General features: G+C 58.6%; 9 protein-coding genes across 11 annotated transcripts; 6 read left to right on the top strand and 3 right to left on the bottom strand.

The window, feature by feature from the left end:
* The first annotated feature begins 119 nt into the window (after positions 1-119).
* SDRG_03085 (hypothetical protein) lies at positions 120-3,235 on the top strand. The gene is made up of 8 exons (XM_008608706.1): positions 120-437; positions 485-635; positions 683-834; positions 881-929; positions 978-1,646; positions 1,696-1,742; positions 1,794-1,964; positions 2,011-3,235. Exons 1-8 carry the CDS (start codon positions 177-179, stop codon positions 3,106-3,108), a joined length of 2,598 nt encoding a protein of 865 aa, XP_008606928.1. The 5' UTR covers positions 120-176; the 3' UTR covers positions 3,109-3,235.
* Positions 3,236-3,749: 514 nt separating this feature from the next.
* SDRG_03084 (hypothetical protein) lies at positions 3,750-5,446 on the top strand. The gene has a single exon (XM_008608705.1). The coding sequence runs from the start codon at positions 3,757-3,759 to the stop codon at positions 5,260-5,262; it is 1,506 nt and encodes a 501-aa protein (XP_008606927.1). The 5' UTR covers positions 3,750-3,756; the 3' UTR covers positions 5,263-5,446.
* Positions 5,447-6,075: 629 nt separating this feature from the next.
* Positions 6,076-11,918, top strand: SDRG_03083 (hypothetical protein; the record flags this gene model as incomplete). The annotated part of the gene is made up of 2 exons (XM_008608704.1): positions 6,076-7,500; positions 7,587-11,918. The coding sequence occupies 2 exons, from the start codon at positions 6,076-6,078 to the stop codon at positions 11,862-11,864; spliced, it is 5,703 nt and encodes a 1,900-aa protein (XP_008606926.1). The 3' UTR covers positions 11,865-11,918.
* Positions 11,919-12,098: 180 nt separating this feature from the next.
* On the top strand, positions 12,099-15,305 carry SDRG_03082 (hypothetical protein; the record flags this gene model as incomplete). The annotated part of the gene is made up of 1 exon (XM_008608703.1): positions 12,099-15,305. The coding sequence occupies one exon, from the start codon at positions 12,099-12,101 to the stop codon at positions 15,303-15,305; it is 3,207 nt and encodes a 1,068-aa protein (XP_008606925.1).
* A 42-nt stretch (positions 15,306-15,347) lies between these two features.
* SDRG_03081 (hypothetical protein) lies at positions 15,348-18,017 on the bottom strand. Of its 3 annotated transcripts, XM_008608700.1 has the most exons (13): positions 17,946-18,017; positions 17,698-17,905; positions 17,581-17,655; positions 17,495-17,541; positions 17,381-17,451; positions 17,198-17,334; positions 17,055-17,155; positions 16,447-17,013; positions 16,320-16,396; positions 16,203-16,272; positions 15,939-16,151; positions 15,804-15,894; positions 15,348-15,761 (listed from the first exon to the last, which is right to left on the bottom strand). In XM_008608700.1, exons 1-13 carry the CDS (start codon positions 17,991-17,993, stop codon positions 15,391-15,393), a joined length of 2,076 nt encoding a protein of 691 aa, XP_008606922.1. In that variant the 5' UTR covers positions 17,994-18,017; the 3' UTR covers positions 15,348-15,390. The 3 variants fall into 3 exon arrangements, with proteins under 3 accessions (XP_008606922.1, XP_008606923.1, XP_008606924.1); XM_008608701.1 differs by having other exon boundaries at positions 17,581-17,905; XM_008608702.1 differs by having other exon boundaries at positions 15,804-16,151.
* Positions 18,018-18,377: 360 nt separating this feature from the next.
* Positions 18,378-21,497, top strand: SDRG_03080 (hypothetical protein). Its single transcript, XM_008608699.1, has one exon. It carries the CDS (start codon positions 18,414-18,416, stop codon positions 21,444-21,446), a length of 3,033 nt encoding a protein of 1,010 aa, XP_008606921.1. The 5' UTR covers positions 18,378-18,413; the 3' UTR covers positions 21,447-21,497.
* A 52-nt stretch (positions 21,498-21,549) lies between these two features.
* On the bottom strand, positions 21,550-22,815 carry SDRG_03079 (hypothetical protein). Its single transcript, XM_008608698.1, has 8 exons — positions 22,734-22,815; positions 22,573-22,646; positions 22,405-22,522; positions 22,261-22,360; positions 22,148-22,220; positions 22,084-22,104; positions 21,946-22,034; positions 21,550-21,899 (listed from the first exon to the last, which is right to left on the bottom strand). The coding sequence occupies exons 1-8, from the start codon at positions 22,756-22,758 to the stop codon at positions 21,593-21,595; spliced, it is 807 nt and encodes a 268-aa protein (XP_008606920.1). The 5' UTR covers positions 22,759-22,815; the 3' UTR covers positions 21,550-21,592.
* Positions 22,816-23,441: 626 nt separating this feature from the next.
* Positions 23,442-24,407, top strand: SDRG_03078 (hypothetical protein; the record flags this gene model as incomplete). Its single annotated transcript, XM_008608697.1, has 5 exons — positions 23,442-23,488; positions 23,533-23,881; positions 23,928-23,978; positions 24,022-24,112; positions 24,175-24,407. The coding sequence occupies 5 exons, from the start codon at positions 23,442-23,444 to the stop codon at positions 24,405-24,407; spliced, it is 771 nt and encodes a 256-aa protein (XP_008606919.1).
* A 54-nt stretch (positions 24,408-24,461) lies between these two features.
* On the bottom strand, positions 24,462-26,252 carry SDRG_03077 (hypothetical protein). The gene has a single exon (XM_008608696.1). The coding sequence runs from the start codon at positions 26,220-26,222 to the stop codon at positions 24,483-24,485; it is 1,740 nt and encodes a 579-aa protein (XP_008606918.1). The 5' UTR covers positions 26,223-26,252; the 3' UTR covers positions 24,462-24,482.
* Positions 26,253-27,393: the final 1,141 nt, after the last annotated feature.

The following is a 27,393-nucleotide window of genomic DNA, read 5'->3' as shown; positions in this document are numbered from 1 at the left end:
TCGAGAAGTCCAAGGTGGACCCAGACACGCGCGGCCTCTCCGAGCACCCAATCACAGCACCGGATAAGTGGATACCGAAGATAAAATCGAAGTTTATTGGTAATCCCAAGAGCTCGAAAGATCGGCGCACTGACCAGCGGCCGCTCTCCTTCGAACTTCGGTGCTTGCTGGGATAGATGCTCAGTTTGCCTTTGCGAGTCCCGCGCGCAGTTGCTACCATGGCCACCAACAGCATGGGCAGCGTGTGCAACACGCCCAAGAGCCTTAGCCGCCTCACGCGCGCGTCTCGCGTCTCGGCCGTCCAGCTGCCCAACGCCTCGTACGTCGAGGAAGACGACATGGTCGTTGTCGCTGTCGCCGCGCCCGACAACCAAAACACGTTCAAGGCCTTCATGTACGGCCTCATCAACGCCGCGCTCGTCGTGCCCGTGTGCATGGTGCGTCAATATTCCACTCCAGCACCTGGGAGCTCACAAGCGTGTAGAGTTTCACGGCCATCATCTTCAGCAATCCCTTCTTCTCGCCATTCATGCCCACGCTCGTCAAGCTCGTGGGTCTCTCGAGCGCCGTGCACCAGATTATGTTTACGTCACTGAGTTCTCTTCCGTTTGCGATTGGCCAAGTTCAAGATGCCGGTACGCGTCCATACTCTTTGCAAATTGGACAAAACGAGTGCATTTAGGTCTAATCTTCCTTTCGGCAATGGCGTCTTCTGTCGTCTCGATCTTGGCCGACGACCCGACGCTGCCGCCCGAGGCCGTCATCGCTACGACGCTTGTGACTCTTAGCTCGGCCACGGCGCTCATGGGTGTCGCCCTCATCATGACGGGCAAGGTACTCCACTGCCTCCCAGAGTGCATTTTGAAATGCACATTTATAGTACAAACTGGCGAGCTTGGTCCAATACTTGCCGATGCCCGTGATTGGCGGTTCGTCCGACCTTGAACTTTGGTGTCTAAACGCACGTGTCTTTGTAGGGTACCTCTCGTACATTGGTTTCTTTTGCATGGAAGCCGGCCTCGGCCTCATGGCAAACAAGGAGGTCAAGAACATCATGGAGTGGCCACAGCTCTTCAACTACGACTCGGCGATCCACATTCTTCCAGGATTGCTCTGTGGCGCTGCCCTCTTCATTCTTTCGTCCAAGCTGCAGCACTTCCTCGTGATGCCGCTCACGCTCACGTCCGTCCTGCTTGGCTTTTACACATTCCTCTCCGTTACGGGCCTCTCGTTCGACGACGTCCGCGCCGGCGGCTGGGTCTCGTACCCGCCTGCTGTCACGGCCACGCCGCTCGAAGTCTTTGACCTCTTTGACTTTTCGCTCGTCCAATGGCGCGCGATTCCGCCCCAGTTTTTCACGTGGCTGGGCATGTACTTTGTCGTTGCGTTCTCGTCGAGCTTGGACGTGGCGGCGATTGAGATGAACATGGGCACGGACCTCGACTACAACCACGAGCTCAAGACTGTTGGCTGGTCCAACACGGTCTCGGGTCTCTTTGGCGGCTTCACGGGGTCGTACATCTTTTCGCAGACGATCTTTACGCTCAAGAGCAACACCAACAGCCGCATTCCCGGCATCGTTGTGCTCAGCGCCGAGCTGCTAATCTTCGTGCTGCCCATTCCGCTCACGGCCTATATTCCCAAGTGTACGACCTCAATTCCTGCGGTGTTGAATAGTGCTCACTCAATGCCTAGTCTTCTTTGGCGGCCTCCTCACCTTGATTGCGATCGATCTCATGATGGTACACAAATCCACGATAGCGTCAACCAACGCGTTGACATATATTCTGTAGGAATGGCTGGTGCACGCGTCGTCCAAGCTCCGCTTCCGTGAATACCTCCTCGTGCTCGCAACGTTTGTCTTGATCAACCTCTTTGGGCTGGAGCAAGGCATGATTCTGGGTCTTATCTGCGCCATGACCAACTTTGTCTTCAGCTACGCAGAGGGTGTTTCCGTCGTCAAGGTAGACTACCAGCAACACGCTTTGATACTAACCATCGACGGTCTAGACGCTCAGCCGGAGCCGTGTCCAGCGCAGCTACCAAGAGCGCCAGTTTCTCCGCGCGCACCAGGGTCAGATTGTGACCCTCGAGCTCCACGGCTACTTCTTCTTTGGCTCGAGCATTCGCCTCATGGAGGTCATCAAGAAGAGCATTTACGTGGCGCACGCCAAGGCGACCGAGGCGACGCCGCTCCTGCTCATGGAAGCCGCGACGCAAAGCAGCGTGTCGCACCCGCTCAAAGTGTGCACGCTTAAGGCGTTTGAAGAGCGCAGTGGCGTCAAGTCGGCGATCGACGAAGAGGCCGAGATGACGATGTTGCCGACGCGCTTTTTGCTTTTGGACTTTTCCCACGTGTCAGGCATCGACGCTACTGCGTCGCGGAGCTGCTTTACAGCGATGAAGTCGCTGCTAGCTCGGCACAACATTGCGCTCGCCTTTGCCCGCCTCTCGCCCGAGATTGAGCGCCAGCTCCAGATGAACGGGGTCCTCGACGACGACGACGACTCGACCAGCGACATTCACATCTACGCGTCCGCCGACGCCGGACTCGAAGTGTTTGAGAACGTCCTCCTCAACGAGCGACCGCCCGCGACGCCCATCTCGCAGTCGCAGTCGCACAATTTGTTCCAGAAGCCGCACCAAATGGCCCGCCTCACGTCGCCAACGCCTTCGATCCACTCGGTCTTCCAGGACGCGCTGGATGCGTGGGACGTGGCGATTTCGCTCGAGAAGGTCTCGCTGTACTTTGAGCGCCGGGACGTCGATGGCCGATCGATTGTGTTTGCCGAGGGCGACGAAGCCGAGAGCGTCTTTGTCGTCGTCTCTGGTGAGCTTGAGATTTTCCGACCGGACCACGCCCTGGACCGCATTGTCAAGGTGAGCCATGGGTCGCTCGTCGGCGAAGTCGACTACTACCTGCACCAGCCGCGCTCGTACACGTGCCAGGCCGTGGCCAACTCTGTCATTTACGAAATCACCCGCGAGCGCATGACCAACATGGTGCGGGACGACCCGACGCTCTGCACTGCGATCCAAACGGCGTTCCTCAAGTGCATGAGTCTCGGCGCGCACAACCACCTCTTTGTGCACCACCGCCTGGATTAGAGTACTACCCACGTATTATCAAGAGGACGATGTTTAGTGTTGTAGTGTGTACCCTTCGCGCCAGGCAAACCCAACCAGAGCGCCTCGTAACTTAAGGCGGAAATGACACCTTTGCTTTTGCGGCTCGGGTATCGTGTTGGTTTTGGCGCCACATGTGCCAGGAAGCTGTGTCAGCTCCACGTGCTCGAAGTCGAAACCTGGCTCGGAATTTGCTCAGCGGACGTGGTTACCAGATCCGCAGCATCGACTGCCGTTTGAGGACAAGTACAACTAGGTTAAAGCCAGGGTTAAAGTCGTTCCAACATCTGCTGCCGTCGATAGTCTCGCACGGATCGTTTTGCCCAGATCATGGCTAGTATGATGTTGCACTTAGGCAATGGTCAATAAACAGCTATTTATTGACCCTTGACTTAGGTTGCTGTGATGTTGGGTAAGCTCACAGCTTCCAATAGAGTTTAGTGTAATGGTATGGTAGTACCGTAAAATGCAGGCATCTCAGTTGCGATCGTTGAATTCGCCCCTGCAAAACGCGTTAAACGCTCCCACCAATGGGCGCCAGCTCTACGCGTGAGCAACGCTCCCATCATCCAATCAGATCGCTTCGCAGACGCACCTATGAGTTGCAGCCATTGTCCGATTGTCGTTGCCATGCGTCTGGCTGCGTTCGCGCTGCTGTACGTCACGAGTGCGCTCACGTCCAACGAGTTTCACCTCAGTCTCGTCGGCGATGGCTCTGGCGACTACATGCTGGACTGGGTCACGGCCGCCGACGCCACGGCCTCTACCATCTACTACGGCGGCGCCAGTTCGAGTTTGACCCAGAAGGCAGTGGGTGTCGCCGCCGGCAGTGTTGCCGAGTCAAGCGATCTCAACGTCGCGTGCTGGACGGCGCGTCTCTCCGGTATTAAGGCGGGTGCTACGGTCTACTACGATCTAGCTGCCACCGGGTCATCCGTCAAGATGTTCACAGCGACACCCGCAAACGCGATGACGTGGGCGGTGTTTGGCGACATGGGCGCGACGGTACTGGGGAAGGCCTCGGGTATCACGCTCCCAGCGCTCAAGAGCGGCCTCAGCGCCAACGCGTTCCACGGAATCCTCAACATTGGCGACCTTGGCTACGAGCTCGTGGGCTCGAACGGCGCTGCGTACATGCAGCAGCTCGAGCCGCTCACGTCGGCCGTGCCGATGCACACGACAATCGGCAACCACGAGATGCAGTATGCAGCCCAGGGCGCGATGCAAAACTACGTGAATCGATTCAAGGGGCTCCTCGTCGGTGCCGGTGAAGCCTGCGGGTCGGGCTCCAACACGTTTTACAGCTTCAACGCGGGGTACGTCCACTTTGTGTTTCTCAACACGGAGGTCTACGGCGACGAAGCCTTCATGGCGCCAACCCAAGACGGCTCCAAGTGGGTTGCGAACGACTTAGCGCGAGTCCAGATGCAGACGGACCAGAAGAACTGGCTCGAGTACGACCTCAGCCGCGTCAAGCGCGAGGTGACGCCGTTCGTCGTCGTTTGCGGTCACCGCCCGCCCAACCACATTCCAACATCGGCTTCGACGGGCACGAACAAGTTTGCTATGGACCTTGTGCCGCTCTTCGACAAGTACGCCGTCGACCTCATGCTCACAGGCCACGAGCACGCGTACTACAACATCAAGCCGAGCAAGATTGGCAGGTACAGCTTTCCGCCCTGGATCATCTCGGGCGCCGCCGGCAACAACGAGTTTATTCGCCCGACGGCCAAGGTGGAGCTCGACACGAGCGTCTTCAGCGTCGTGACGAACATCAACAACTACGGTTATGGCTACCTCACTGCGACGGCAGAAAAGCTCTCTTGGGTCTGGGGCCAAGCTGCGACGGACTCGCCGGGCGGCATGGCGTCCCAGCCCGCGCCGTGGGCACAAATGGACAAGGCTGAATTTCTCAAGAAGACACTGACGAACCCGACACCTGTTGGGAAGCCACTCGTCGTGCCCGTGACGCCGCACTCGACGATGTCAGTGGGCAATGCGACGTCAACACCATCGTCCGTGAGTCCAGGGACCAAGGAAGGAAGCAAAACCACCGCGAGTAGTGCAGTGACGTTGATGCTCAACGCCGGTATAGTCGCTCTTATGGCGCTGATCTCCGTGGAAGCCATCCATTAACTCTTGCTCGCAAGTTTACGACAACACTCCTTTGGTTGGTTGCAAGGTAAACCCGTTGCGTCGTGGGGCAAGAATTTGATTTCGACATTCGCCAGTTGAATACAAATCGCCAGCTCGAACAATTCAATTTCAAGCGAAGTTCATTTTGAGATTTGACAGGACGCTCTCAGACCTCCTGACGACAGCATCGAAGAACGCGCTGAAGGAGTCCAAGCAACTGCAGTTGGCCGTACGCAACGGCAAGCCTCATGAGCGCCGAGTAGCTCTGCTCAACAAGGCAACGGACCAACTGGGCTTGGTGCACTGGCAGATCGACGCGGCCAAACTCACGGACATCGCGGCTCTACTCGACCATCTTCGCGTTCTCGAAGGCTTTCTCCGAGGCACGTACGACTCTACGAAGGTTATCCGTCGGCATCTCTCAGGCTGCCAGCTCGTCCTCCGGGCAGGCGAGGGTGCGGCACTTCGCGGGGTCGCACTTGGCCTCTCGGTGCGCGTGCCCGAGCATGTTCTTGAGTCTTCTTGCGGAGAGTGGATGCAGCTCCCAGCCCCGGCCGCGCACGACGAGGGGGTGTCGAAGTTGTACTTTGCCAGCTTCGACGCCGCGTCAGGTTTTGTGAGCACTGTTGTGCCGTCGGGGTTGGAAGACCACCGACACGAGCTTCTGCGCTTGAGGAGGATGCACCACTCTTCAAAGGCAAAACAAAGTCTGAATTCGATGAGCTTTTACAAGCTACTGCTGGACCAATACATTGGAGCAGCGCCTATTGGCCAGTCTGGCGTCCAATCAGCGGACGGCCAGAGCTTGGCCCAATGGGCGACTGCCACGAGGTCCCAACAAGCACTGCGGCTGCTTGCGGTCTGACGTACGCTGCGCATCTGCACTGCGCGTCAGGCGCCGTTGATGCAATGGCGACAACGAGTGTGCTCGTCACGTACAAAAGCACTCCGATCAAGTCGCTGCGTTTTCGACCAGCGTCGCTGCGTCTCTCGCAACGAGCGCTGCACGCGGCGTCAAGCGTTACGGACGACGCGTCGGCAATCGCCTTTCTCAACGACTTTGGATCGCACGTCTTGTGCGGTGATGTCCACTTTGGCGGCGTCTTGTTTCACGTCGTCGAGGTGTCGGTGGCGCAGGCAACGCCGATCAGTGTCTTGCGAGCCGCTTGCGATACCGCGGCCACAAAGTGTCTCTCGGTGCCGTACAGTACCATGGCTTATGGTTTCGGCGTCGATGTGTACGCCGGTACACTGGGCTCGAATGGTCGAGAGCAGCCATGCGAGATCACGACGAGCTTCGAAACGACTGGCGTCCCCGCCGCGAGTTTTGTCCTCTATTGCGCGCTCTTGGCAGCCAACAACGACCTGTGGACGATGGTCGACCGCCCAGTCTCGTCGCCCGTCGCCGTGTGGGACCTCGTGGCCGCGCATGACGGCACGCACGACGCGGTGAGCCTCGTGCGCGACGCCTGGATCAAGCTCGCGTCGACCTATCCAAGCCCGGTGGTGTCGGCGGCTCTCTTGCGCGCCCGCATCGATGCGTGGTACACTGCTCACCGCGCGTACGCACGGGCGCCGACGATGACCAGCTTTGCAACCGCTAAAGACGCCGCCAGCGTGATCGCCGACGACGCCGAGGCTGTCGATAGCGCTGGTGAAATGGCGCGCCTCGTTGCTTCGCTTTTGGAATACGACACGGTCTTCGACCTCGATACTACGGCCCACTGCATGCGCCGACCGGCCGTTCAAAAGCGGCTTTCCGACCTCGTGACCTCCGGCAAACCGCTGCAACCGCTGGATACGCTCTACGATCAGATTCTCAAGGCATTCTTGGCAAAGGCAGCGCCGCCAGTGCGCCTCGCGGGGGACGTGGATACCGCACTGTCGCGGTCGGTGCTTCTGGCAGCCATCGTCGCCGACATTCAGCACACCGACGCCCTCGCGTGGCAGCCTCCGGCCATGGCGACCGTCGACGTGCCCTACGCTCTCGAAGCGATCGCATCGACCTTATTTGTGGCGCCGACCCCCGACACGACCCGCGTGATGGCACTCTGCCACACACTCTTTGCCGCGAGCGGCTGCGACGCCTATTGGAAAGTCGCAACCAAGTACGGCTGGTCGTTGGAAGGCGGCTTTGCCTACGAGCTCCAGAAGGACCATGTGGACGCTATGGTCGGCGCGATGCACGAGGCGTACGTCGAGGATCCCTACGCAACGGACTCGGACGACGACGAACCGGTACAAGCGTTCAAGATCCGCAGCCTATTGCCGTTGAGTGACACCCCGGCCGCCCCCTGCGAGACCTCTTGACTGTCGCGCCAAAGCCGAGCGAGGATCTTCCAGCGCTCGTGTGGTTTGTCCTGAAGCACCGTCTCAGCTTTAAAGAGGAGATCTACGCGGGCAACACGACGAAAGGCGCCGCACGCACAACGCGCCAAGGCAAGTCCGTCAAGCAGTTTTCCCAGAGCACTGTAGTTTTGAACGCTCTCGAGTCGTTCACTGCGTCGCTGACACCAGGCGCTCGTGTCGAGGTCTTTCGCGCTCTTCTCGACCAGCAGTATCTTGTGCCGTGCATTTTGTCGACGGCACGTGCGTTTCGGCGCCTGGTGAGCGTCCTGGAGCTCGTTGAGACCGAGACGACTGCCGGAGTCCAGTGCGTTGCCAAGAATACGACAGCGACCCGCGTCGCCGTCATCTCGAATCGGCCGATGCGCTGCAGCGTAACGCACAACTGGATCAAAAACGTGTTCCACGTCAACTCGGCACACTGCCTCGATCGCAGCCTTGGCAACAGCTTTACAGAGCATGCAACGGTTGCGGAGCTCGGCTGGGGCTTTGTCGAATCCAACTCCTCTCTCTGCACCACGGTCATGGTCCTCCACATTGTCGGCGTCTGCAGCACTCAGCTTTGTCGGTTCGTCGAGTCGTTTGCCGACGTCGTCGTCGTCGACGGGGCGGTTAGCCCTCTGACATCGCACCCGCGCACGTTTTGCTGGCAAGATGTACGCGGCGACGATGAAGAGGACTATGAATCGAATGCTGGCGATAACCCAGTGCTCCTCCGCTGTCCGCTCCACTTGTTCCACCAGAAAATCGCCGACCACATCTGCCGCACCGGATCAGCAGTATCAAACGCTATGGTGCGGGTTCCCGTCGCCCAGCTGCCATTTGGCCCCGAAGACGTCGTCTTGAGCATGCGCACGACTGTCGCGGACGAAGTGTTTGCAGCGACAGACTTGTCGACGTTGCGCTCGTCAACTCTGAAGCTTCAGACGCTCTTTGCAGAAGAGTCGACGCTCCAGCTCCGCCTGCAGCGTCAGACACTGGCGCCAGACCACCAGCTGCTCCAGTGCGAGATCGACAAGCTGCAGCTACAGTATGTCGACCTCGTCGCCCCCGTTGCGACGCATGCACTCGCCCAGTATTTCGTCAATGTGCTACTGCAGCCAACTGTAGCGCAGCGAGAGATACTTTTCTTGGACCTCGAACACCGACTCTCGAAAAGCTGCGAGGGTGGCGCTGCGAAAGCATTGACCCGAGTCGAGCATCTTTGGCGCGAGCTCTCGCACCTTTTTGCAATCCACCCAAGTACGTTTGTGGAGCTGCCGTCACTGGCAGCGCAGCATTTGGTGGATGGTTTTCCGCTGGAGCTCATGGACGGCGACGCGGCCAGCGTCAACACGTTTTGGATCAAGGCGGTACTGCGCGCGCTCAGCGACCTGCTTCCGCGTGGCGCCCGTGTCTTTGTGCTTTCGGTCTCGGGGATTCAGTCGTCGGGCAAGTCGACGCTACTGAATTACATGTTTGGCGTTCGCCTGCGCACGGACGTCGCGCAATGCACGACCGGCATCAACCTCCAGCTGCTCGCGTGCGAAGGCTGCGCGTCGTATGAGTACGTGCTGCTGCTCGACACGGAAGGCCTCCGGTCGCCCGAGCGCCTCCGCATGCCCGACGGTGTATGGCGCGACAACCGCATGGCGACTCTGTCGGTCTTGCCGGCGGACGCGGCCATTGTGCTGACGAAAGGCGAGTCGACCACCACGACCAACGACGTTCTCTCGATTGTGCACTCTGTCTTTGTCAACTCGGGACTTGTGGAAGCGCACACGGGCCACGTCGCGACGAAGATCTACTTTGCTTTTAGCCAGATTGACGTTTCCGACACGAAGAAGATGACGACAAGCATCTCGGAGCTCCTCAAGAGCCTTCAAGAGAGAGCTGCAGACATTCAGGAGCTCCGAGGTACCCCGCTGGCTGCCGAGACGGGACTCCTTCGCAACTTCAAGGTCGACAAGGATGATGAGACGCAGAGCGACGTGCGCTTTTTCGGCACGGCGGATGCGCTGAGCTCGCCGCTCAAGCCCAACGACTTCAGCAAACGCGTATTGCGCTTTCGCGACTATATTCAAGCGCAAGCGACCGACGGAAAACGGGAGGTCCGCACGGTGGCCGAGATCATGGACGACCTGGATCTCGTCTGGCACTGCATTGGCAGTGCCAACTTCGAGTTGGACTTTAAGTCGGTCCACGAGCGCCTTGTCTACGACACGCTCGTCAAGTCCATGAACGACCACACGTGCAAACTGGCCGCAGCGTATGCGACGGCGGTTGACAAGACGCTCCAGTTGATGGTCACGTACTGCACTGGCAACTTGGAGCACCTCGCGCCCGAGTGCAGCACGTTCCAGAAGTTCATGGAGGACCAAGTCAAAGCTGATGTGCTCCGGGAAAGCGAATCGTTCACAGCAGCACTGTCGCTGCCCAAGTACGCCAAGTGGTCTGATATGGGTCGTGACTGGGGCCACACCAAGAGCGCCCATCTGAAGCACGCGCGCCGCCTCGTCCGCGCCAAGTTTGATCATCTCTTCCTGCACGAAACGCACGTCCAGCGCTACAAGGATACATTGCTCAAGCAGATTTTGGCGCTCCGAGACGACCCGCAACGATCTATGCGCGACTTTGACGAGCTCTTTCGCGGGGTTTTGGCAGACGTGCGCGCCAAGGATGCGCCACTTGCCGGAAAAGTCCGTCGGCTTACGATAGAGACGCTGCACACAAGCAACATCTTTACGATCGACGAGCTCAACATGGTTGAAACCTCTGGACTCGTGCTGCGGGACGGGGCGTCACTTGCAGATTGTTTTTCTCGCGCCCCCAACGTGTCGGCGGCAGACCAGGTTGCGGACAGTATTGCCGATCAGGTGCGAAGTCGCCTCGCCAATGTCGACCAATACTCGCCCGGCGTTGTCACAGAAGTGGCTCGCGACCTCCAGGAGCAACTGAGCCACATGGCGCCAGCTGACAAGGCCGTTGGCCTCAGCAGCCTCATCTCGACGCTCGGCTTGGAGCTCGCTGAGATCCAAGCCAAATGGGACGAAACGAACAGCATCGTGGCGTGCGTTGCAGCTTGCGAGGGGACGATGCGGCAGTTTGCTCAAGACGTTTGCAACGGTTTTCAGGCCGCAGATCTGCTCGCGCGCACGCTCCAGACGTGGCTCAAAGACCAGCTACCGAAGGCGTTTGAGGAAGAGCTCGTGAGCCACGTGTCGGTCTCGCTCCAGAGCGCGCCTTGGGTTCTCGACGCGGAAGCAATGCAAGCCGAGCTCGACTTAGCTCTACTCCAAGCTATCCGACGCCGCGACGTAAAGCTCATTCTCGACCGAATCGACAACCCGGTGACGCACACGACGGAGGTCATGACGAGACTTATCGCCGTGGCAGTCCAGCAGTGCTTTGTTCAAGTCTCTAACAACTTGGTCGCCCGCGTCCAATCTGCTCTCGAGCAGGCCGCGGGTGTCGCTGCTGAGGCCAAGAGCCAACGTGGCGCTGCGTTCCTCGCCGAGTTGCGCGCTGCTCTCATGAGCAATCTCAAGCGCCGCGGTACAAGCTGCCTTATCGAGAGCCTTCCACGACCCTGCAGCGATGTCTTCAACTGCAACGACCAGGAACCGCACCTATTCGACTCGGCCGATGCGATCGTGCCCCGCCGACTTTTGCAGACTCTGATGACGTGCAAGCGCCTCCTCCGTCCGTCGAACCAAGTCAGCGCTTCGATTGCGACGTCAGTCCGGCAGCACATCCAGGATGAGTCGTTTGGCAGTGCCAACGGCGTCATGCCGCGCTGCGGGAAGCCGTGTCCGATGTGCAAGTGCCCGTGCACGAAGGCGCTCGGCCACGTATCGAGCGAGGACCGAAGCCACGACACGCATCACCAGCCCCAAGGTCTCGTCGGTACGTACGAGTACGAGCCGCTGCACTACCTCGTCGTCGACAGCTGCCCCACAAGTGTGGAAAAGGACGCCGACATTGTGTTTCGGGACGGCACCCGGCACCGGTACCGCGAGTTCGACAAGGCGTTTCCCGATTGGGCAATTCCGCGCGTAACGCAGCCGCTGCCTCTGCGCGAGTACATTTTTGCCAAGTACCAAAAGCAGCTCGCGATCAAGTTCAAGCGCCCCGCAAGTATTGACATCCCGCCGTCGTACCGCCATGACCTCCGCAACCTCGAGCGCCAGATTAGCTATGTCGCGCGGCCAGCGCAGATCCTCGGGACCTCGAGACCCGCAACGCGACAAGCGACGCGCCGCGAACGGTCGTCGTAAGGATGGACTGCACATTGGATAAAAGTTTGCCAAAAGAAAGATCCCAAGATCGCCACGCGCCGAATGTTCTCGTCGCGTGTCAAACCCAAATCGTCATACCGAATTGGGATTGGTCAAAAAGGGAGATGGTGTCTGTTCTATAACACCTTTCATTGGTTGAAAGTGGCCAATTGGCGCCGGTGCGTGGCTTTGATACAAATCCCAAGACATCCCTGAGCCTGGCCAATAGTCAAAATGACGTTGGTCCCGATCCCGACCGACGCGGCCGCGCGGAACCCGGCGGCCTTCCTTGTGACGCATGGCATCCTCCACGAGGAAGGTCCGTTCTACTTGCACGTGCAGGACAAGGCCGGCAGCCGCCGCAGCGACGAAGCGTGGACCAGCATCGAAGACGACCTGCTGCGGGCCGCGCACTGCTGGTGGCGAGCCCATGCGTCCGTGGCCACAGTCGCCCTTGGCATTGCCCTCACGCGCCGCCTGGACGTCGAGAAACCAGAATCCGATATGGAGATGCTCACGGTAGCCGAGACGTCGCCAGCCAAGCCGCTCAACACGTTTGAAGACGACTTGCTAGCGGATGTGGTCCAGGGCATCCCAACGCTCTTCGTCGCGTCGCGAGACGTAGTTCATGGTGTAACCTCGTCGAGTGACGCACTCGCGGGATACCTCACAGATGCGATCCTCGTTGCGCCAAGCGATCTCTTGACGCCCGTCGAAGCCAACCGAGGCTGTCGCTGGCTCCTTCCGGGCGAGCTATTGAAGGTCGATGTGTTCGACGAAGTCGACTACACGAAGCCGATCAACGTCCTCGGGTTCTCTTTGCACGAAGCGGCGCTCGTCGCGATGGGTCTTGTACTGTCGGGGCACCCAGCCGTGCGCCTCTGTCTCTTTTCGCTGACGCCGTCCCTTGTGCAAAAGCTGCCAACGACGATGACGAGCAGCATCTACTCGACCGAAGGCGTCATGGCGCCGCAAGAAGGGGGCGCGTACGACCTTTCGAGCACCGTCGAATCGACCACGCTTCCGGACAACGAAGCCCTGCGCAAGGCCTACGACGCTGCTGCGTCAGCCAAGACGCCCAAGGCCGCGCCCCAGGTGGCGCTTGCCTCGCGCGAGTACCGCCAAGCCTTTTTTACCATGCCGCTGCCGCTACCGAAAGCCAAGTTTCTGGATGTGGCGGCCGCCATCTACCGTGCAACGTCGCTCGTCCTCGCGCCGCTCGGTGTCCTCTGTACAAACCCGAACCCGCTCCTGAACGAGACCTCGATGCTCGAGCTCAAGACGAAGCACGGGCACATTCTTCAGGAAATCATCGAGGTCGTCTCGGACATGGTCTACGGCGACTTTGACGTCGACGAGAGCATCATGGCGATGAGCGCCCAGACGTGGCTCCACGACGAAAACGACACGGATTGCAACGCTGCGATGACGAAAATCAACCAGCTTGGCACAACATTGCGCGAGACGCCCGCGATCGTGGAGCTCCACACGGCACTCGACGTCGCCGACGTGTTGCCGACGACACACCGCATCGTCGAGCATGTTACAGCGGCGTTGTCGGCCAAAGTGCCATGGGCGTTGTCGCCGCCCCCGCTGCCCGACTTTTCGCACCCACCTCCGCCGCTTGAGGAGATGACCATGTACCCAACGGTCGTCTACGGCCTTGGCTTCCGATTGCAGACGCCGTGCTCGACCATAACTGCGTCCAAGCAGAGCACGCTCCAAGTCAAGGCCAAGGTCCAGGCTGTCTACGAAGGCGTTCGATCGGCCGTGGCGTCGGACCTCGACGCGATCCAACTCCAAGCGCTAGTCGAGTGTTTGGCGGACGACCAGAAGGCGCTCGTGACGGACCTGGCGGCGGCGACATTCGGCACGCACCACGTCGTAAACGACGACGTGTTTGTGGACCCGCGCATGACACAGACAGCGCAGGCCAACTTTAAAGCGGCGCTTGGCCGAGGCACGCGAGCGCACAATCGCGGCGACTACGACGACGCGCTGCGCTTCTTCTCGTCAGCAATGAATTGCGTGCCGCTGTACCACGCGAGCATTGCGGACGCGCTCGCAAAGCGCGCCAAGACGCACCTGAGCCTCGGAAACCTCGAGAGTGCGATCCGGGACAGCAAGGAGGCACTCGCAGTCGCGCCATTTTGCATGGAGGCCTACGCGACCCTCGGTGCGCTCGCAGAGAAGCGCGAGGACTACGACGATGCGCTGCAGATGCATGTGCTCGCGTTCATCCTCGGCGGGTCGCGGGCAATTGACCAAGCCGACACGATTGAGCGCGTCTCCAAGCACGTCGGTCGGTCCAAGGCCAAGGAGATTTGGGCTGCGATGGAGATGCGCCACGACATTCCGTCCACGTGGCTCGTTGATAGCTACTTTCAGTCGTTCTTCCGGGACGCCGACTACCCCATGAGTACCGTGTCCGTCTCGAAGCTCCCGACCTTGGACCCAAGTACGCAGTTTGAGCTCCTCCTCGTGCGAGCCATCCACCACAAGCGCTGCCGTCGGTACGCAGAGGCCCAAGCCGACTTTGCCGCCCTCGCCGCCTACCTCCTCCCGCTACTCGAAGAGAACGACGTCGTCGACGACCTCGCCGTGCGCAAACACTATGTCATTGCGCTCAACCTCCACGCATCCTTTTTGTACATCACGGGCGACGTCAACTCGGCCTTGCACGTCATCGAGGTGGCGTTGCAACTGGACCCGGACCACCTGAACTCGGTCATCAAGAAGGCCGGGTTCCTCGTCGAGGTCGGGGACTTTGATGCTGCCACCGAGGCGTTCGCCGACGCCACGCGTCTCGACTCCAACTCAGCGGACGTTTACTTGCACATGGGCCAGATGGAGCTCATTCTGTGCGAGTACGGCGCAGCGGTCACGTCGCTGCGCAAGGCCATGGCGCGCTGCGAGTCCATGTATGTGACCCACATCTCGTACGGCATGGCGCTCTACAAGGCTGGGTCCGTCTACCAGAGCCTCGACGTCTTCAAGACGGCGCTGGAACTCTTCCCAACGTCGCACGAGGTTCGTCTCTTCTACGGCGACGTGCTCTCGGACCGCGGCGACTATGGCAGCGCGATGGCGCACCTTCGCGCGGCCTATGAAATGTCCCCCGAGTGCCCGCTGCATCTGCTTAACGCCGGACGCATCTTTGTCGCGACCAACGACGCCGCACACGCCATCGCCCACTTTGAAGAAGCGCTGCGGCTGGACCCAAAGAGTTCTGCGGGCCACCTGGACCTCGCGCAGGTCTACTTTGCCCAAGGCTGCGTCGACGAAGCCATGGCACACTTTGACAAGGCCATCGACACGTGCCGCTTCCTCCCCGAGGTCGAAGATGCGTGCTCGTGCCGAGCCGTTGCGCTCATGCAGCTCCATGCGACCGAAATCCTCGGTGTCGATCTTCGCCACATGCTCAAGAACAAGTCCAAGTAGTTTAGTCCACCCTCCATCACTATAAGCGTACACTAGGTATACCACAACATTCGCCGACGCGTGTTAAATAAGTCGGATTGGTTGGTTACAGAACCGACGTGCGGTGCCGGTGCTTCTTGCTCGAACCCGACTTGTCGAGGTCGAGCTTGAGGACGTCACGGCCGCTGGTTCGACGCACCAGCTGTATCGACGAGTGCCAAGGGTCGTTATTGTCGACGGGCCCGAGGCTGCCGCTGGTGACGCTGCCGCGGCGGGAGCTACTGCGCGACGCCATGGATTCTCGCCGACGACTGGGCGGCGGATCGAATGAGACATTGGGCAGGAGGTACTTTTCGAGGCGTGAGAGGCGCAAAACAACCTCGTCCAAGCGCGACACGAGACTGGCGGCGAGCTCGTCGTCTTGAAACCCAACGGTGCCAGAAACGGAGGAGGACACGCCCTCGACAATGCGATCAACTAGCAAATGGAGTAAGACACAGGAGACGACCGCGCCGATACCGGTCTCTTCTTCGTTGACCTGCGGCTGAAAGACGGAGGAGCGTCGCCGGCAAGATAGCATTTCGGCAGCCGTGGACGGCAGGTCCGCGATCTAATGTGCTCGTGATGCTACAGCCGCGGCAGTGGGCAACGTACGGACAAGCGCGCCTTGTGGAAGCGCGACGCTGTGTTCACAAACTGGTTTCGAAAGGCAATTTTCACGACTTGGCGCCGAATGCTGCGGTGCACTTGCGGGTACAAGCCCGTGGCCATGATATCTTCAAGGTCAAACTTGGAGAGTACTTGCACGTGGAGGTACGAAAAGGCGCGAACTGCAATCTTGCGCTGGCGGAGGTGGAGAATAATGTCCTACAAGGTATTATGTGTTGTATTCGATGGGTGATGCACGCAAGGAGATACCTCGCCAAAGTAGGTGCCTCCAGCGTAAACCACTTTGTCTTTGGTGGCAATGCCGCGCTGGACGAGGTACCTACAACGCCTTAGCTTGTCGATGGAACCTCTTGAAGCGTAGCATACATTTTCGTATTGAGCTCGCCTTCGCGAATCACAAACTCCGAGGGCGGAAAGCACTCGGGTCGAAGCACAAGCGCCAGCTAAGATGACGGTCTATGAAATGACGAGCAAAATACAAACCACTACGTACAGCTGTGACAAACTGGGCACGTTCGAGTACGTCGCTGCAGTGGAAAAAAGAAATGTCGGCAATCCACTTGTTGTTGAAGACCGAGACTTCACCGCGGAGGCCAGGCGACATGGTGAGGAGCAAGTCGAGATTTTGCTTGTCGCGCAGCAGCGCTCGGGACGAGTGAAAGTACTCACGAAGGCGTGACGTGAGCTCCGCGGGCAACTGGTTCTGCGTCGCGTACTCGTTGAGTGTGTCGAGCGTTTGGTGAAACTCGGTTGTTGACGCGTCCATCGAGTTGAGGATTTGGCAGACGCCGCCAACAACGTAGGCGTACGTGCCAGCCCCAAGAAGCATGCAGGCGATCGAGAGTGCACGCTCGGCGAGCGTCGAAGGCACGAGGTCACCGTATCCGATGGTTGTCAGTGTCATGACGGACCAGTACAGTGCGGAAATGTACTGCGTCGATGGCGGCATCTCCGAGAGCGGCGTCGAGCCCATGCTGTGCATTGTGAGCCAGTTGTAGACCTTGCCAGAGCTGTCGACGTAATACTCGATGTCGACAATGAAGCGGAAGATGCAAGCAATCTACGCGGGCGCATAGAATCGAGTTTTGCACATCCTCGTACCCAGTGCGAGATCATGAGCGCGATGAACGCGAATTTGGTGAGCGCCAGCGTTGCGTAGTTCATGCTCATTTTGGCCTCCCAGCGTGTAAACATGTCGGTGCCTACCGGAGTGTGGTACTGCAAACGACGAGGGTGTCGTGTACCTTGGATGACACGGATGATCTTCATAAGGCGAAGTAGTCGCAGCACACGCATGAGTCGCAGTTGCTGCACTGCTGACGACCCAACAAAAAAGTTGATCAAATCGAACGGTATCACAGAGACGAGGTCGACGGCGAACCTACGGGTGCAATATTGACACCTTGTCGAAAACGTCAGCGACGTACCAGCCCTTGATGTAGTGCCGAACAATCTGAGTGGGCTGTGCGATCCAGATATTGGACCACTCGTCTCGGTACTAGCCATACACGTGACGACGTCTGATGCTCATTCTCGAGTACCATGAGGAAGAAGCGGAGAAGCATGTCAAACAGAAAGCACAAGTCAACTGTACGCACCATGAGACTTGGTCTTATAGGAGACGTACCGAGCCGATTCAGCACAAACATGGCGTCAGAGAAGGAAGAGTCGGGAAAGGCCGTCTCGTACGGCGTCACAATCGCTATCGAAGTCTAATCCAACCTTGAACGCGCACGCGGCTTACCAGTATAGAAGAGCAAGGCGACGGAGATCATGTCCCATTTCTTCATCCATGGGTGGTGCGGGTGGATGGGCTGGATGCGGCACAAGCCAAAGATCACGAAAGACTGCGTCGTGGCCGAGTTGTTGAGTGGCACGAGCGCCCTCGATGCGAACCCGAGAAAGGCTGTGGTCTGCCACAGCAAATCTCTCGCCCGTATCCTCCGCACCCGCTACACGAAAGTTCATCGACCACAGTACAAGGTGCTTTACCTGACGGAAGCTATCGCTCTCGACCGCGTGGACTTTGGCAGCGGGCATCGGGGCGAAACCAACTGCAATGCGCCAAACCGTTTCTACCACGCATCCGGATAATATATGCGTAACCAGCAATTTACACTATATATAGTCGAATTACAACTCCCACGAAATAGACTGTCGCGTCTCTTCCTCAGCCGTCACACAATAACCAGAGGCAGGATTAAAGATGCCCAGCGAGGCCCTCCTCGCTTGAGGACAAATAGGGATGTTACGCCATATTCGACTGCTGCAATATAGGCGGCTCCATGCGCTCTGTTTAAGTCGATCACTTCGTACCTGTGATAGGATGTTGTAAAATAGTGTACAAGTGCTGACACGTCACTTGGCCAAGTCAATCCGCAATAGTGTTATTCGAAAAAGGCCGATGAATAAAATAAAATTGCACGTGGCCAGTGCGCTAGAAGACGTCGAGGGGCGACGATGTGGAACGCTCTCTTTGGCTCGGACGATGACATGATGGACCCGACGCATCCGGGCGGCGCCGCCAAGGTGATCTACAGCGCGGGCGAGGAGCCAGACGCCATGACGATGCTCTTGGGCCGGCTCACGACCTTGCTCGAGCGCCTCGGCGAGGCCGAGCATGCGCGCAAGCTGTGGGAAGAGAAGGCCCGAAAGCTTGAGACCGTCAACCAGAAGCTCGCGTACGAGCTTGAGTACAGCACGGACGCAGAGCTACGAGGTCGCATTGAGGACCTTACGGCCATGAACACTGCCCTGACAACCGTCAAGGCCACGCTCGAGAAGGAAGTCGAGACCAAGGAGGCCCGGGTGCATGCACAGGACTCAGTCGTGAAGGAACTCGAAGCTAAAGTCAGCGACCTTGATGAGAGCCATGCAGCTCGTGTTGCCGAGCTTGACGAGCTTGTCGTCACGAAGGAGGAAACCGACCGTGAGATCCAACGCCTCTGCCGTAGCTTGGATCAGAAAGCGGCCGAAATTGCAACACTGACCCGCGACATCAAGGCTTCTGCTGCCGCCCGCGATGAAGAGCGCGCGGCTCTTGAAGCTGCCTCCGATGCAGAAAAGGCCTCTCTCATCGCCCAGTACGACCGAGTCCAAGAGGAAGACCAGGTCAAGCTGGCGACGGCTGCTAACGAGTTGGCCCAGCTCCACGCGACAGTTGCGCAGCTCGAGGCTCAGCTGGCTTCCCTTACCCAAGTGGAAGCCACCCTCCGCGAGTACCTCGCGCAGGCGCAGGCGCATGTCGAGCACATGACCACCGAGCTCAACACCGAAAAGGCCAAGCTGGCGGAGGCCCACTCCAAGATCCATCGATTGGAGATGGACCACGCTGCCTTGAAGCAGCTCGAGTCGACTTGGAAGGAGGACGCGATCCGCAAACTCACGGAGCAAGTTCAAGGCACGCAGGACGAGCTCTCGCGCATGATGGAGCTCAACATGGAGCTTACAGAGCACAATGTGGCCTTGGAAGAGGAGCTGGGCGCTCCAAACCCCGCGCTGGACCACGCTCAAGAGCACATCCAGGCGCTTGAGGACGAGCTCGAGGGCTGGCGCACGACCGTCGACGCCAACAATGCGGTGTGGACGACGTCGCTCGAGAAGGAGCAAGCTACTGTGCTGGCCCAAGCCCAACACATTGCGCAACTCGAGGTTGCAGTGAGCGAACTTGAAACGGCGTTCGACCATCAGTCGGACAGCCTCCGCGCCCAGATGCAAGCGCTCGAGGCGCAAGCAAACGAGTGGCGCCAACGTCTCGAAGCTCAGACCACCGAGTGGACCGATGTTCAGGCCGAGATGGCTGCAGCGCACGCTGCCGAGATTCGCGCCCGCGACGACGCACACGCTGCTCAGGTCACGTCGCTTCAAGACACGATCGCCTCGATTCAGCTGGCAAAAGACAAAGAGGTGCTTGCGCTGCACGCGGCGCTAGTCCAAGAGAAGGAAGCGCTACGCACCCAACTGGACGAGGCGCTCGCGTCTGCGGTGTCGGTATCAGCGACGGCCGAGCTCGAGACGGAGAACGCCCAGCTACTCGAGTCGATAGCCTCTATGAAGGAGGCCGAGGGCCAGTGGCGCGCGCGGGAAGCCAGCATGGAAGCGTCGCTCGAGGCTATGGCAAGGCAGGCAAGTGACAGCGCGATTGCCAAAGAGCAGGAGCACGCGGCGTCGCTGGCCGCTCTGAACGATGAGCTGGCATCAACAATCGCGGCGCATGAAGCGAAGGTTACTACGCTCCAGGAGCAAATTGCCAACACACAGGCTTTCCTCGAAGAGTGCGAAGAGGCGGCGCTCGAGTGGGAGCGCAAGTATGACCGCGTGTATGACGATCTCCAGACCTCGGCTGCCCACGGTCTCGCGCTCACCGACGCCGTTGCAGCGCTCGAGGCCGACAAGGCAGCTACGGCAGCCCATATTGCCGCGCTAGAAACCGACGCATCTGCCAAAGATCAAGCGCATGTCGAGCTTCAAGCGAACCTCGCATCGTTGGCGACGTGTCACGAAGCATCTGTCGCAGCCTTGCAAGCTGATCACACCACGCAGCTCTCGGTTCGCGACCTGACGATTGACGAGCTCCAGTCGCGTCTCCAGACGATGGAAATGGAGGCCAACCAGAGCGCGGCTAACGACCTCGCTGCTGCCCAAAGCAAGGCGGCCATCGAGATTCGGGCACTCCAGACCGAGCTTTTTGCGGCCCACGAAGAATGCGAGCGACTACGAGCGGCGCTTTCGACGGCCGATTCGACAAAGTCGGCAGCAGAGGCGGCGATGACCGAGGCGTTTGAAGCTGAAAAGGCACGCCTGCTGGGTATGCTCGACCAGGGCAAGCAAGCCTTCCAAGTGCTCAAGACGAAGCACACGCAGATGCTCGATGAGTTCCGCGTTGTGTCGGACGAGAAGTCGACGCTGTCGTCTGAAATTCAAGCACAGCTGGACGCTGCGCAGCGTGTCTTTGACGCCGAGAAGCGTCAGTTGCAACACGAGCTCGCTGCGACGCAAAAGATGCTTTCGGACGTGCACGCGTCGGCCAATCTCTCGAACGAGCACCTCGAGGAGCACATCCGCGAGCTGCAGCACCAGATGCATCTGCGCGAAAACAAGTTCGAGTCTGAGACCGAAGACCTCCTCGAAGAAATCGCGAGCCTCAACGGCCAACTCACTGACATCCAAGTGCAAAACAACGTCCTCTCGGCACGTAGCCACCGCCTCGCCCGTGATTTGTCTCAGTTTATGGACCTCCCACCCGAGGACGCCGTGTTGATCGCCAACCCCAACACGCCCAACCTCTGGGAGCTTCTCGCGACGGGCATGGAGCAGCTCAAGTCGGACCTCGAGGTCGCCAGCACGTATGCATCCAACTTGGACCAAATGGACGGCAACGACAACCTCCAAGACGCTTCGTTCAGCGCCTTCTCGCCCTCGAACGCCAGTCAAGATCTCGCATCGTCCTCGTACCGCGACCATGAGCCGATGCGCACCGCCGCCGTCCAGTAGCTCAAACAGCTAAATACATGTATATTCTACCTCACATTCCTTTGTACGCGATGCTAGACATTCTGCTGCGTACAATACCGCGCCGCCCATGCACGAACAAAACTCGAATGCAGGATGAACCCTAGTGCTCTTTCCTAATTTGGCTATCAGGCGCCACCTACTTGGTGGTCGGCGATCACGTCGTCGACGCTCTCGTCGCCGTCGTCCATTTCGCTATCGTCATCGTCAACCGCCATGTCCGAGTCGTCCACGTCACTCGAGCCAGAGACGCTACTGCCGTCATCGTCGTCGGAAAAAACCACGATAGGGCCCTCTTGGCTGTTTCTGTCGTCCTCGCCACCTTCGTTGCCGGCCTCAGACTCATCTTCGGCAGCTTCGCGTCGCATAAGTCGCTCCAGGCGCCGCTGGGCACGCTCCGAGAGCAGCGACTTGCGACAGAGCGGACAAGCAATGCTACGTAGACATGTGTGTTGGCGGACAAAAAGTGGCGTGGCCGTACTGGTACTTGGTCATCTCGTCGTAGCAGGCGCCGTGAAGAACGTGGCCACATGGAAGCACAGAGGGGCATTCCCGCGCTTCGAACAAGCTCTGAGAGGCGCTCAAGTTCACGAACAACCATGAAACGTTGCAAGCGTACCTCGTAGCAAATGCAGCATTCCTGCAAAGAACCTGAGTTGCAGTATTGTGCGCGTGAACCGTACCTGGCGCATTGCTTGGTTGATGCATACGTGCTTGTCCCGGCGATCCTGGGCGTAGCAGCCGCCGCACGTCATGCTACAAACAGTCTGAGCTGCGCTCTCGAAGGTGAACAAACCAGTGAAAGAACTTGTCGCGCCCACCAACACGGCAGATGCCGCAGTCGCTGCAGTGGAAGATACGTTTCTCGTCGCCCTCGTTGTCAAAGAGGTTGCAAACTACAATCACAGATGTCGACAACGTCCTTGTCGTCGATTTGTACCGCTGCAAAAGTATGTGCCAAGCACGAAGGAACACTTGGAGCACGTCTGCTGCGGCGGCTGCTCCGTAAAGCACTTGCGGCAACGCACGCGCGTCACAGCGTGGCGATCCATCTCGTGCTAAGGTCGTTGCGAGTGAGTGAGCACCCTGAAGCACGCTGTGCTCAAACCCCGTCCTGTGCCTCGTTGTGGCACACGCGGCAAGGGAACCACTGGTTACAGCACTCGGCGAAAAGGTGGCAGCCTAAGACCACCATCGTTAGTTAGAGTGCATACCACGGCAGCTCAGCGTAGAGTCATTGCGGAGGAGTGGCCGGGCGGGACATCTTACCGCGCTTGTAGTGTTCGCAGCTCATGGCAGTCTTCCTTCCTTGGTGGTCGCTCCAGCTCTCTTCCGCACTACGAACTTCGAGACTTCGAAGTTCTGTGCCTTCGGCTTTGCACCTTCTTTATCATTGCGCCACGTCATAAATTGCTGGCACCAGTACTGGACCCAATGATGCTACGAGTACATTGTATGGGCTTTCACCAATATACGTCAGCTTACGCACACGGCACCATAATGCGGTGGCAGCTCGTTTCTACTGGCGCGAACCCTCGTCCCAGCGCAGTAGCTTTGACCTGGCATCGGGGCATTGGTTGAATCTGAGGCGAAGTACGTCACGCTGGCCCTACTCACACTTTACTGTCGCCGTCCGACCTCGTTGATATCATCCGGAAGACTTTCTCGGCCCACTTCGTCTGCTTCAGCTACCGGTATATCGGGTGAGATTCCACAGAAATGGTATCAGAGACTAAATTGGGTGTTTGCATGGCATCAACGCGAGAAGCAGGGCGTGGTCCAAGCGTTAAAAGTTGGCTAAGGACGCGGATCCCAGTTGAAGCCGCGGGCATTTGTTCTTCCGGCGCTGAATCTCCACATACAAACATCGAGTTTTGCCGATCCAGCGGCGCACTACCTCTGAAACTTTATACTTGAACGAGCTCTTCTTCTGTTTTTCTTTTCGCCAAGAGGGACCATTTCGCAATCGTTCTTGCCATGGATCTTGCGCCGACCGAGGACTGGGAGATCGTCGACGAGCTCTCGTACGTGGCATCACGACGGACGGTGCGTCCTGATGCGATGATAGGATGGAGAGAAGGTTGACGCCGACTTTGCCAGCCGAAGCCACTGCGACTGCGGAGCACATGGACATACCGTTGGCGCCTGCCGAGGACATGGCAAGTACACAGCCCACCATCAAGGTGCCAGTTGTACCATCTGCGCACGAAGAAAGCTCGACTACGGTCGAGACAACGGTGGAGGCCGATCTTACGACAAAAGCCGAAGCGGCGACTGCGACGTGCACCAACGCGCAAGACGTGCCAAAGCCCGAGGGCGAGGACGCAGCCCTAACGCCGATCCGTGTCCGCGTCGGCGAGCGCATCGGTGCCCATCAGTTTCGCGCGGACGAGACTGTGAACGCTTTTGTGGCAATGGTGCGTGAACTGATGTAGATTCCGGCATGAAACGTGAGATTGTCAGGCATTTCCCGACGAGCACAAGGATGGCAAGCGTATTCGTCTCATTTTCAAGGTAGCCACATTACACCCGATGCATCTCAATTCCAGTGCTACAGGGTGCATTGATGCTACCGGAGAAGCCCATGGTGACATATCGACTGAGTCCGAACGACGTTATCCACGCCATCATCACGGATTCTCTGCGCGGTAGTATTTTTCGTAAGGCATCGAAGATGCATGTTGGCTAACAATTCCTGCAACTTGTATAGATGATGTACCCGCCGATTCGGGCAGCTCGCTGGACGTTGTGGGCTTCGGCCTCCGTGCATCCGACGTTCTCCTGCTCCTCACAGGCTTCATTGTGCTCGCCATGTGGGTCTGGTACAGCAACTACCCGCAGCACTTTAGCTCTCTTTCCTTCACAACCTTGCTTGCGCTCAGCGGTTTCCACGCCTACTGCGTCTATTCCGCGCTACTCGTGCACCAAGAACTCGGGCGATGAACTTGGTCGCCACTCACGTAGAGAACGTCGCTTCTCCCAACGCTCGTAAAAAAATGACAGCACCAAACCTCTTCATTACTGTCCCGAACCGTACTCGTCCCGTAGGCGCTTTCGCAGCAGGAGCTTTTGCGCAAATGTGCCCCAGCGCTTGACGATAAGTGCTTGGTTGTGCTTGATGGCCTTCTCGATCGACTCGTGTTGCATTGTCGCGTGGGCGTCCTCGACCATCGCAGCGACTACGTCGGCAACAACAATACCGTTTAGGACAGGTACATTACGACCGCCTTTGACCTCCCAACCGACGACGGCCGGCGCAAAGTCAACGCCCAGGGACTTGGCAACCTTGGCCACGCGAGGCAGTTGTAGGTGCACACTGCCCTTCGGTAGACAGTGATCGCTCCAAAGCTCAATGTTGCCGTGCTCGTTCTTGGGTACGACACCGTCGATGACGGGTGGAGCGACGTACTCCTGTGTCTGCCATTCCCCAAAGAGGCTCATTGTGTTGTCGAGTGGTGGCGGAAACACTTGGGGGCCCGACGACTTCTTCTTGGCGACGCGCTTGATCGGCGTCTCCGTCTCGACCACTTGGCGGCCACGACGCCGCCACTGGTGCTTGGTGCGCAGCGTGTTGACGGAGTCGCGTTCAAAGACAGGCGCGCCCTTGAAGAGGCCGACGGGTTTTCGCGGGTGAAGGCACTGGAAGACGCCGAGGTGCTTTTCCAAGACGTACTGCGGGTGGTTCTTGAACGCTTGGAGCGACTGCGGCAGGGGCATCTTTTTTACCTCGACGTCCAGCGCGTTGTCCACGGACGCTCCCGCGCCAATGAGCCGCGCATACCAACCTCCGTCCACACGCATCGCCAGCGTCCGATTCCACTGCGACGCGTAGCTTGGCGCGACATCAATCCTGTGTCCTTGGTCGTCGAACGCGACGACGTGCGGAAGGAGCGCGCCGCGACCACGAAGCTTCTCAACTTCGAGTGGCGCGTCGAACAGATTGCGAGAGACATCGACGTGCACCCATGCTCGAGTCGGACCTTGAACTTCATTCCATGCCCGCGAGCTTGAGGTTTCGCGCAGGCTATTGATGCCGAAGTACGCATCAAAAGACGCATCCCGACGTGTGATGTTTGGCGTGTCGAGCGACACAACGTAGCGCGTGCGGAGGCGGCAAGCACGGCAAAGCGCAGTAAACAAGCAAATGAGCTCGTGTTCAGCACCCGCGCGCGCGTAGAAGACAGCGAGCAGCGACGACGCATCAACGCAGCAGGACGCATTCGCGACGTACGGCAGTCGCACGAAGGATGCACGAAACCACTTGACCAAATGTTGCAGCACGTAGACGAGGTCCTTCTTTTCGCATTTCGTCGCATGTTGAGCAAGGATATCCTCAACCTCAAGCGGCAAGAGCGACCGCAGAAGCGACTGCAGAATCGTCTGGTTGGCGAGAGCGTTGATCTGGGCCTCGCGCGCCACTAGACACACAAGGTGTGCCTTCTTTTGGACAAGAAGCTGCGCCTTCTCGTCCTTGGTGAGGCGCTTGACTTTCACCTTTTTTGGCTGCTTTGACAGCGGCGGCGCGTCGTTCGCAGCAGCGTTGACGGCCGCATTGAGGGCAGCCCAGTCTTGGACATGCAGCTCGATCGGTGCAGTGGTAACGGGGGCCTCGCCTTCAGCGTTGTCCGACTCTTCGCTGTCGCTACGGCCATTTATCTCGGCAGCCTCGGGCACGTCGACATCTTCCCACTCGTCTTCGGCAGCGTCGTCGCCGGGGCTTGGGAACGCGTCCTCCCACTCGTCCTCATCGTCGCTCATTCGTTCAACTTCGGTTCTGCGATCTTCGGACTCTTTCGAACTTCGATGCCAGCTGCGGCGTGTGCAAAATTTATCGGCACTTCAACATTCGTTTTAGTAGGCCCCGGTGCAACCAAGGACCAATAGTAGAATGCAGTGCGATTGTCGCAATTCGGTGGGTACCCCTATAAATGTCCAATTTGGTTATCGCGGGACAGGCGCTTCAACTGCGACTTGTCAGCTGCCAACGGACGCAGTCAAAATTGGGATGCGTCCGACGCCGATCGCCATCGCCGAGCCACTGCCAGCGACACCGACGGCCTCGTACCATGCGCTCCCGGAACCCACGCTGCGAATCGACGTTGTCGCCTTTGCCGTACCAGCGCCGTTATCAGCACTACGTTGGCCATGCCGCCAAGCTGCGCTGGTCCAGATGACGTACTTCTTCCTCTCGCTGCTGCTGCTCAACTTCAGTTTGCTTCTCGGTTCCATTGGTCTTCTTGCTGCTGGCGCGGGATATTATGGTAGCGGTTGCCCCATTGATGGCCACCGCCGCCGGGCCCTATTCCTTTACCGACTGACCAACGCTGTTCTTCTTGCGGGGCATGCTGCCGCGTTCATCTACTTGGCGGTGCCCGGCAATCACCTCGAGGACCTCAATATTCGTGCAAACGTCCTGGGTATCATTGGCGGCGCGATGAACATGGTAGTGCTCTGGTATGGTCTCGCGCACGGTCATCGATACTACTCGGATGTTGTCGTTGTCGCCAGTCGCGCCCGAGTTCATGTATAAGACGAACGTCACCGTAGATCGTATTTATTCGAGCTCACATCACCAACATAATGTTATCCCTACAATACGACATTCATCCTTCACGAAGTGAGCAGGGCTGTCCACAGAGCCCCGCGGCAGGGCTCGCGGCTAAACATTGTACCGGGCGCAAAGAACGTGCTATATCATCAGCCTTGGCTCCACCTGCGTCCAGCACGGTTGATCGGTCTCGTACTGTACTGGTACGCGACATCGGTGCACGTTTTGGAGCCACTTGTTGAGGCCAGAGCTCAATCTGAAAGCCCCTTAACCGACGGAGAACATTGCCGCGCTCACGATGCATCCAGGGTGTACTAAGCTTCACCCCACTCGAAGTGCCTTGTCAAGCGATGACGGCAAACTGGAGGCCCGTGCCCATGG

Source organism: Saprolegnia diclina (genome assembly GCF_000281045.1).
Source record: "Saprolegnia diclina VS20 unplaced genomic scaffold supercont1.7, whole genome shotgun sequence".
Classification (NCBI taxonomy): domain Eukaryota; phylum Oomycota; class Saprolegniomycetes; order Saprolegniales; family Saprolegniaceae; genus Saprolegnia; species Saprolegnia diclina.
Note: the sequence above shows the minus strand (reverse complement) of the source record. Positions and strands in the feature narration are given on the sequence as shown.